Source organism: Dinoponera quadriceps, unplaced genomic scaffold, assembly GCF_001313825.1.
Source record: "Dinoponera quadriceps isolate SergipeBrazil2010 unplaced genomic scaffold, ASM131382v1 scaffold4052, whole genome shotgun sequence".
NCBI classification, from domain to species: Eukaryota; Metazoa; Arthropoda; class Insecta; order Hymenoptera; family Formicidae; genus Dinoponera; species Dinoponera quadriceps.
This window is the reverse complement of record NW_014558520.1, coordinates 68019-78100: the sequence shown is the minus strand read 5'-3', so window position 1 is coordinate 78100 and position 10082 is coordinate 68019. Positions and strand designations below refer to the sequence as shown.

At 46.3% G+C, this 10082-nt stretch overlaps 1 protein-coding gene across 1 annotated transcript; it reads right to left on the bottom strand.

Annotated features, from left to right (window-relative positions):
* Positions 1-5854: 5854 nt before the first annotated feature.
* On the bottom strand, positions 5855-10043 carry LOC106749906 (xaa-Pro aminopeptidase 1). The gene is made up of 6 exons (XM_014629835.1): positions 9081-10043; positions 7865-8991; positions 7441-7767; positions 7085-7215; positions 6791-6966; positions 5855-6701 (listed from the first exon to the last, which is right to left on the bottom strand). Exons 2-6 carry the CDS (start codon positions 8989-8991, stop codon positions 6567-6569), a joined length of 1896 nt encoding a protein of 631 aa, XP_014485321.1. The 5' UTR covers positions 9081-10043; the 3' UTR covers positions 5855-6566.
* Positions 10044-10082: the final 39 nt, after the last annotated feature.

The window sequence follows — 10082 nt, the reverse complement described above, 5'->3', positions numbered from 1 at the left end:
TATATCAAATGAATATATTGTTAAAGTCAAATAATTATTTTTATTATTATCGTAAAGGACTCTACTCGGTCAAAGAAACGTGCAATACGTTGCAAGGGTGACAAAAATTCGGTACCTACGCTTATACAAGTTACACTTGCATGCGTACACACACACACACACACACACGCGTGCGCGCGCGCGCACGCACACACACGCGAGCTCATATACACGCGCTCACAAGTGCGTATACACACGGTACACATTTTTCAAACATATAAATATAAATAAATAAATAAATATATATACATATATATAAATTGTACGAGCGTATGCGAACGCGATGATACGCACTACTCATCTACGTAAGTCGTAGCGCAAGCGCGTGTCCCCACAGGAGAATACTTTTTTACAAGTAATATTATCCTATCGCTAGACAAATTATATGTAATTATTATACATATGGTGCTCCGAGTGCAATGCACGTGAGAAAAGCTCCCAACCTACCTGTATATTCGTGTTGTCATCATCGCTCCTGCATATGCTTCTCTCTGCGGGTAACGATCTTGCAACAATTATTAACAGAAATACAATTAACATTGACTCAAGGTCAAGTGGTTCGATTATTCTCGCAACCCTGTCATGAAAGAGTCGTGCATATACAGGCGGTTGGAAAGGAAAGAGGAGGCTTTTATGACAATCGGACACGTATTTCCCAACACCAATTTTCGATCGATCTTCCTAATGAAGATACTTTTAACCGGTGATCTTCAAGTTGAAAAAAATCTTACTTAAGTAAAATCTCAATTATTCCGCCAGTGAAATCAAGTAAAAAAATAAGTATCTGTAATAAGAGTCTGTTTATGTTTATTCCTGCTTGACTCACAATGGATATCCGGTTTTTTTTTATTGGAAATAATTCGGAAACTATCGGTATTCCAACCTTTTCGCTCGATTTTGCACCCGGTTAAGGAATATACCGTTCTCGGATCTCTTTTTTTCTCAACATTTTGTGCATGTAATACGCGTATGTTGTGTGCAACAATGAGAGCTTAAGCTCTGACTGGCCTCTTCTTACTACTGCGACTACGTCAAAGAACCTTTTCCATTCGTTCTATTGATTTTCTTGGAGAAGAGAAAGAATAGCGAGGGGTGAATAGTCTTCTAGCTTGCGACTGATACAAAAGCACCGAGATTTTAATGGATCGTACTGCTAAGTATCGAGTGAAAAATTTTCGCTCGTAATTTCAAACAGACTTTAGCAAAATCACATCACTCCTATTAAGAAACGCGTGGCCATCATTAACGTTTAAGATTATTTTGCGATCTAAATAAATCCAAAGAATGAGGTGCAATTTCGTTTGATGCTATTTTAATAGGAAACGAAAGAAAAACCCTCCCGGGAGAAAATAGATATATGAAATTTGCTCGTACTAACTATATATAATCATATATATCCGTGACAAGAAAATATTATTGTTTACGAATCATATGCAGATACAATCGGAGTAAATGCTTCCGGCTACTTGTGCCTCTGGCAACACGTGATATCGACATTTAATCAAATGACGTAATATCTTTTTTTTCGTATAGACATATGATCATATATGTAACCACCTGTACGGGCAAAATTTGTATATGATTTAACATAATTATATCTAATTATAATAATTATATCTAATCATATATAATCATGTGTAATCATTTTTTCACGGACTGTTTCAATTATCAGTAAAAAATACCGTTCCGTTCACACCAGATTCATTTGTTGTCGCGCCACGTATGATACACGACATTGTCTAGCAACAAAACAAAAAAGAAAAAACAAACAAGAAAGAAAGAGAGAAACACGAGTTACGTTTCTAAAAATTGGGAGGAAGCAAGGTGACAAAGTTTGAGTTGACTCGCGATCGTCGCGACTGCGTCAACACTGCCGTGTTCGGCAGTGTTGCTCGAGGAAGGAGCGAATGAGCTCCCAGGAAGTTCGCGGCGGGACCGAACAAACGGACGAACGGGTGCTGTAATGCTGCGATCAGATCAATCAAAAGTACCGACCGCCGTAAGATGAAACGACACACGCGTTTTCCCGATCCGTTCGTCTCCCTTTCGTTCGCATGTCGGCGGACAGTCGGTCATTGGATGGATGGGGGGAGGGGGGAGGGAGGAGGGGCGGAAAATATCTCGCGCACGACGGCGGCATTCGCGCCGGACCGATTCGTTGCAACACAGACAACTACTAGACAAGTGTCGGCGCGCGTCTCGCGAGTCCACCACAATCGATCTTTCGCGCCGAGTTTTGGCCGGCTCGTTGGCTGGTCGGCCGGCTGGTTGGCTGGTTCGCCCGCGGAGAATGCGTAATATAGTCACTACATATAGGTATACACGGGCACACCTATATAAGAAAGACAGTACGCGAGAGCGGCGGGCAGGAGTGAAGCTGAGAGCACATCTATAAATAGGACCGAGAGCGAGATGAGGCCTCCTCTGCACTTCGCGATACCTTCTCTCTCTCTCTCTCTTTCTCTCTCTCTCTCCGCTTCTCTCGGTCTCACTATGAGAAATCCCTCCGCGCGGAGACCTTCTTATTCTTCCTTTTCTCTCTTTTTCCCTCTCTCACTTCTTTTCCTTTCTTTCCTTTTTATTTCCCGCTTCGCCTTCCTTTCCTTCTCTTAACAGTCTCTCGCAACATCGTATCTTTTTCCAAAGGAATCTCTCTCTTTCTCCTTCTCACTCTCACTTTCTCCCTCCTTCCCTCCCTCCCTCCGTCCTCCTCAACGCATGTGCACGCATACTTTCCACCCTTTCCTCTGGCTCTCCTCTCACTCTTTTATTGTCCTCTCTCTCTCTCTCTCTCTCTCTCTTTCCTTCGCAATTCGCCGCGTCTTGTTTTCGGATATTCTTCTCTATCGTACGCGAGAGTGAGAGAGAGAGAGCGAGAGAGAGATGATAAAGCGTGCCGTTTCTATGACGATCGCCGACGGCGACGGCCAAGAGAGGGAAAACGGGCGGATAGAAAAGTGGAGGCGAAGATGAGGAAAAATAAAAACGACTACGCGCCGCTACCGTGTTACCGCGAGGAGACGCATAGGGGGAGAGAGAGGGGGAAGTGAGAGAAAAAGAGAGAGAGAGAGGTGTGCGACACCGCAGACACGCTCGACATACGGCTACGTATATGGAAACTCTCGAGGCTCGCATATGCAAACGTATTATGTAGAGAGCCCCGTTTCTCTCTATCGGATTACTTCATTCTCGCTTCATCGGTTAATGGCAAGACGACTTTGACTCCTTTGAGCAAATTGGCAGGCAAAAATTCCGCCGGTGAGAGAGAGAGAGAGATCAACGTCGAGACGCTAATAGCTCCTCGAGAAAAGAGATTTGGAAATCCATCGGGAGCAAATAATTCCCAAACGCGAATTAAATATTCTCGAGATGCTCCGCGGACGGAAGATGCGGCTCTTCCTTCTTAATTTTAAGCGGATCTTGTCAACCGAATGCTGATCGCTCCATTTAGCACGAGAGAGGTAGATTCAAAGGGTCGGATATCTTTGTGGGGAAATCTCGAAGAGAGAGAGAGAGAGGGAGAGAGGAAGGGCCGAATCTGTCGAGAAAATTCCGCCGTAATGATATATATATATATATATATAGCGATATATATAATTTCGGCGAGTCCTGCCACTTCTTTAAATTCTCCCTGTTGAATATAAAAGGAAAAAAGAAATAAGACACGACGAAAATATTTTAAAAAATGCGCCCACCTGTGATCGACATGTGGGCGGGCATCGCCGCCACGTTTCGGCTGAATTTGGAGAATCTCGCCACGACGGCGTTATTGAGGCGCAAAAATACCGCGGGGTGAAAGCGGGGCGCGAGCTTGTTGCGAGCGGGCGCGCACGTTGTATGTCGTTACTTCGCGCCGCGAAACATCCGCGAAAAGCTCTCTCTCTCTCTCTCTCTGGCTAGGGGTTAGGGTCACGTCACGGAGAATGGAAGAGTAGCGACGACGGCGCCACGAGGAATGGCAGAGAAGACGAGGGGGCGAAGAGGGGTTCGACAGACAGAAAGAGATAGAGAGAGAAAGAGAGAGAGAGAGAGAGAGAGCGGGGAGAGTTCATTGAGGAACGGCACGTGTACGCGGTAGAGAGTGCGGCGCGGGCTGCGATATGAAGTGGGATAAGGGGTGGGGTGGGGAGTTGTACAGTAGCGAGCAGCAGGGCGAAAAGGGGTTGCCAAGCGACCATAACCGCCGCGGGTTGCCCTTGGCGACTAGTTGCGTCACTGCAGCGCCGCGTGACGTCACGCGCGACGCCACTGCCCTTGACCGTCGGGATGACACCGGGGAGAGCGTCCTGGCGACCCTGCCTTGCGGCACCCGCGTACCTCCTCCCTCCTTACTTCACTCCCTCTCGTTTTACCGTATTCTCTGACACAGGATACACAAGGATAAATATATGTATATGTATATATGTATATATATGTTTATACATGTAGAGGGAAGAAGGGAGGTTGACGGAAGAGAGAGAGAGAGAGAGAGAGGGAGGAAGGGAAGGGGAGGCGACATTCTCGCGTATCACGCGAGACACGCGGTTCACCTTTCGATTTGAACTCCGCACCCCGTAAACGCAGCCTCTCGATACGTATCGAGAATATCGCGCGTTGTGTTTTGACATGCGACTCGAAATAACGTCAAAGCTCTCTCTCTAGCTATCTCTCTCTCTCTCTCTCTCTCTCGTGCATATGCTATTTTCGGAATTACGCGCTTCGATTATTGTTACGACGGGGTGCATACATACATACGTAGTTGCATGTTGCTGGGGGGTGGGAGGGGTGGAGGCGAGCGAGCGAGTGAGCGGGCAGGCGGGTTCGCAAGCTCGTTGCAAGCACGGTAATCGATTGACGCGAGTTTATAACGTCGTGTGTGCGTGTGTGAGTGTGTAATATTTATAGGATGACGCGCGCGCGAAGCTTATTTTGCGCAAATGGACTTATTTAATACAATTTCTGCCGCTGTCGATTACGATGGAAAACTGTCTGTTTCCAGCCGGGCCTTTTGTCCGCCGTCGCGCCCGTTTGCCTCGACACACGACGTCGATATATTTATCATGGAGATCGTAAAGAAAAAAAACATGCGCTTCTCACGTCATTTCGGGAATGTTCCCTGGCTCCTCTTTTTCTCCCCCTTTGATTCGCGTTCTTTCGCACGGATCTCCTTGTTATCCGCCCAGAGACTCGTCGCCACCGATAAATCCTTTATCCTGGAGGATTCGAATAGCGGTGACGTCAAATGACGTTTTAACAACGTCCTAATGTCGTTTCTAACGACAGGGCGTCATTAAAATGTCACTTGATTCACACCGCTACTTGGGTTAAGTTTTCACGAACTTTGAGAACAATTTTTCGTTATTCGCTATAACACGGCATAAAAATGTATATCTTGTACACAGAATTGTAAGTGGAATTTAACTTGGATATGATTTTTATGGATATTTTGATTCATACAACGTGCATTTTTAAAAGACGTCTCGGAGACGTGACTCGGACGTTTTATCGTCCCAAGGACGTCCCCATGATGTCTTAGGACGTCCTTACGTTCTCTGAGTAGGTAGGTCCCGCTCCCTTGTGTGATCGCTATTTTCTCTCCGTCGTGCACCCTTGACTATCGATTATACGTGTACGAGGTGACGGTAAAATGAAAAGAAAAAGCGTCATAAATTCTTATTATCTGAATTTGGTATCAGTACCGGCGGTATCTGATGTGCGGGAAAATGGTTAGAAGGGCGCGAGTATATCGAGACGCGTTCATTGGCTGTAATATTTCGCGCGAGTACGATCGAACGTCGAGTGGTCGGGTGAGATAAGGCGAATCAAGCACACAATATGAGTGAAAATTTCATAGCTTTAATAAACAATCGTAATAAACTCGAGTAACATAAGCGGAATAACTTCGCGATGCCGTTTCGCATTTCCAATTGCAGAAGAGCTTCAATCGAAGTAATGTATAATGTATATAATGTATAATTTCATTAATAATTATTTTTTCGTCGCGTAACAACCGCGTAATTTGTATAACATTCACTGAACACCATTGAGTGCTGTGTGTGGTTGGTACAGTTGGTGGAACATTTTGTTTTTCTTTTTCCTTTATCACGAGTATTGCGTAGCGCACAACTTCGTGAAGTCCTTTGGTTAATAGAAAATTTCCGAAATGTTCGAGGAATTTTTCGGAACTCCAAAAATGCTTCGTCCGATGGTCCATTGATAAGAAAAGTCCGTAACAAATAGCTTTATAACGATATAAATTTGCGAAAGATTTTTTAATGGTCCAGTATTATATATATATATATATATATAAATGGACCATCGGACGAAGCATTTTTGGAGTTCCGAAAAATTCCTCGAACATTTTTTCGGAAATTTTCTATTAACCAAAGGACTTCACGAAGTTGTGCACTACGCAATACTCGTATATATATAAACAATACATTTTATAAAGGGAATAGTAGAACTTGGAGATCTTAAATCGTTCCATGATGTTGTGATGCAATTTTACCGTATGTGGTACACGTCTCAACATATTGGACATATTGATGTTACATTACGATAGCTAGCGGAATAGGAAGTGTCTGTTTCTCGAGCCAGTGGAGCGCTTGAATATTTTCCATCCCTCGGAGGAAGGGTCTTAGAACCTCCAGACATCTCGCGTGATAATTATTCAAATAATCGATCTGAAAGACATACGAGATATACGTTGTGGAGCAACATTACAACCGGAATATCCCAACCGATCGGAAGCACAAAAAGTGTGTGCGCATACCTCCTCGTCCGTGAGCAACGACGTGTCGAGCAGACTCGTCTGAATGGGCACAAGCGTCACGGTTTCGAAGGTCAGGAAACCACGGTCTTTGTAATTGTAAGGCGTCTTCGCAGCCACGACTAGCTCGATGTTCTCTAGCCTAATGCCGAACTTGTCGTCCTCGTAATAGCCCGGCTCTATTTGTCCCCAAACACACACATAGAGAGACACACATACGCACGCACACATGACATATTCTTAATCCTCTCACTTACAGAAGCGACGTTTTACACGGTTTATGTTATCTGAATTTACCGTTCGACAGAAACATTCCGGGCTCTAAACCTGGATCGTCCGGATACGGTTTCCACGAGATACCGATCGGCTCCTCGTGGACGTTGAGATACGACCCCACCCCATGGCCGGTGCCGTGAAGATAATTCAGACTGCAATTAATTCAGTTAAGTACAGTGTAAACATGGCATTATAAACACAACAGTGTAAACATAGCATTGAACGAACGTCGGATCTCTCTTCCTCTCGGTGTTCTCGATAACTGCGAAGTCGCTTGAAATAATCGAGCGTTAAGCGTTAACAAGGAAATCGCCACTTCTTCCCCTTTCTCGCAAAATTCGCACCGAAATACCATTTCATCCGCAATTTCTACATACCCGACGCTCCATAGACTCTCGCGTGCCAGCGTGTCGAGGTAATTCCCCTTCGTCTTCAAGGGGAAGATCATGGTCGATAGACGGCACTGTCCCTTGAACACCCGGGTGAAACATTCGCGCTCGAAGCTCGTAGGCTCGCCGAAATGCCAAGTCCTCGTTACGTCCGTCGTGCCGTCCTTGTACTGTGCGCCCGAGTCACAAAGATAGAGCTCCTTATCTGTGATTGGCACATCGGTCGCCGGTGTGGGTGAGTAATGAATAATCGCTCCGTGTGGGCCGACGGACGATATCGTAGTGAAGCTCAATCCAACGAAGAGATCCTGCTCCCTTGCGAAAGAAAAAAACGATCTCTCTCTCTCTCTCTCTTGTATTTTAGGACGGGCTTAATAATTTTACAATATGGTCGCCTTATCAGTTCACTTACTGCCGGAACTTCTCCAGTTGGGCGGCGCCCGAGATCTCCGTGACGCGCTCGTCGGTATTCTTGATCTTGTCCTCCAGCCAGGCGAAGTACTTGACGAGAGCGACGGAGTCTCTCACGTGCGCCGCTTTCATGCCCGCTATTTCAACGGAATTCTTGATCGACTTCATGACGCTGACCGGCGTGATGTCGGTGTGCTTCTTCACCTCGCCGCAGTCGGCGTGCAGCGCGTAACTAGAATTATTGCTGATCCAGATCTTGTCGTCGTCCGTGCACGAACTCGCCACCTCCTTCATGAAGCTGTGTATATCCTCGTACGCATGAAACACCGGATCGACGCCCTCGTCCCTGAGTTGCTCCAACGCCTGCTGACACACCCTGCTTCGGTCGATGAAGATGTGCACGTACTTGGGATCCTTCAGATTGAGAACGACGTACGCGAAGAAGACGGGGTTGAACGGGATGTCGGAGCCCCTCCAGTTCAGCAGGTACGCGATCGCATCCAGCGCCGTGATCACGAGCACCGACGCTTCGTTATCCAGCATGGCGTCCCGGCACAGATTCACCTTGACTCCGGCCTTCTCGCCCGAATACTGGATCGCCTGGGGTAAGATCGCATTGGCTGTGGGTGCTGGCTGATCGTCGGCCCACACCTTGTCCACCAGGTTCTCCGGCAGGGCAACCAGGCAATGACCGGCAGCGGTCAGGCTGCCATGTAACCTGCTCCATTCGGTGCAGCTGATTAAATTAGCGTCTGCCCCGACCACAGACTTTGGGGGTAGATTCGCGGTCAGCCATATGGCGGTGGTGGGTGTGTCCAGCAAACCTTCTCGCATGAGGGTCCATGCCTCCGGCGGCTCCAGCTCCGACAGGGCTTGCGTGAAGTATCTGCCATCCGTCCACAACAACGCTGCATCCGGTGTGACGATCACCGTGCCGTAGGAGCCGCGGAAGCCGCTGACGAAACGCCGCCTCTGATCACGCTCGGTCGAGTATTCCGACTGATGCGCGTCTTCACCGTTGACGACCAAAGCCTGAATACCTTTCTCTTTCATACCCTCGACCTGGACGTCCTTCATGAGCGCCCGGAGTTGCGTCAGCTTCCATAATTTCCCGTTCTCCCGCACCATCTGCGTCGTAGTAAAGAGCGTCTCGTTATTTTTGTTCTCGATCGACGTCGACAAAATGCGAATCGCAATCATTTCGCCCTGTTTCTTACCTTGAAGTAATTTTCGTTCACACAAACGCTCGTCTGTCGCTAATGACGCATCAGAGCGCGAGACCGTGCAAGTTATCGCTTCCCTCTAAGGACTTCGACCCACCACCGTCGTCGTCGTCGTCGCCACCACGAATGTGCCAGCAGGTTATTTCCGCCGGAATGGTGTACTCGCGTGACATGTAAGCCTTTTCGAATGATCAGTTATGTCTTATCACCGATAAGGAAACAATCAAGTGCGGCCGATTCGATGTGTGCACTCGGTCACAGAACGGTTCCAACAGTTTTTGTTCCTCGTATTTCGGACACACAAAAATTGTGACGAAGCGAACCTACGAACTGACGATCATGCGCAGTAGGTGATCTGACAGCTGTCAAATTATATATACAAGGTGTGAGCATAAAGATAAATAATAGAGCAACATATTAGTTATGCACGCTTTAATGCGAGATAATTAAGACTGAAATATATTAGAATTATATCTATGAATTATATCGCACTTTTGCACGTTAAATGCGCGTAAACCCGACGAATTCCAAAAACAATCCCAAGAACAGTTGGTTTGCTGCGAAATTATCAAAGAAACTCAAGAGAAAGCGTAATAATAAAATACTTATATAACATCAAGTCGATGGTACGATTGTCCTTGCGCTTTAAGCTTTAAAGCGCTTCTTGAACGGTCTCGATAGCATCATTATTGCGAAAGTTACAGCCTGTTGAATTTCGCCTGTCTTATTACGACGGAAAGTACGCCTGACCAGCCCTTGAGTCATACTACTTGAGAAATGGAAGTACATCTGATTCCATCGTTTAGTCATATCACGACCTCAGTTTCTCGTTTAGTAGCGACTCGCAGCGGACACTCTGGAACTAAATTACAGAAGTAACGGGTCTAATAATTTCGTAAACCCGTTATTCCTGAACAGAAGCGAAATTCAACAGGTTGTAACTTTCGCAATAATGATGCTATCGAGATCGTTCAAGAAGCACTTTAAAGCTTGAAG

Coding starts and splice junctions, on each gene's coding strand:
- LOC106749906 (XM_014629835.1), bottom strand. CDS start 8,991: ATGGTGCGGGAGAACGGGAAATTATGGAAGCTGACGCAACTCCGGGCG. Junction 7,768..7,864: donor CAACTGGAGAAGTTCCGGCA/GTAAGTGAACTG, acceptor TTCTTTCGCAAG/GGAGCAGGATCTCTTCGTTG. Junction 6,967..7,084: donor CGGAATGTTTCTGTCGAACG/GTAAATTCAGAT, acceptor GGGGACAAATAG/AGCCGGGCTATTACGAGGAC.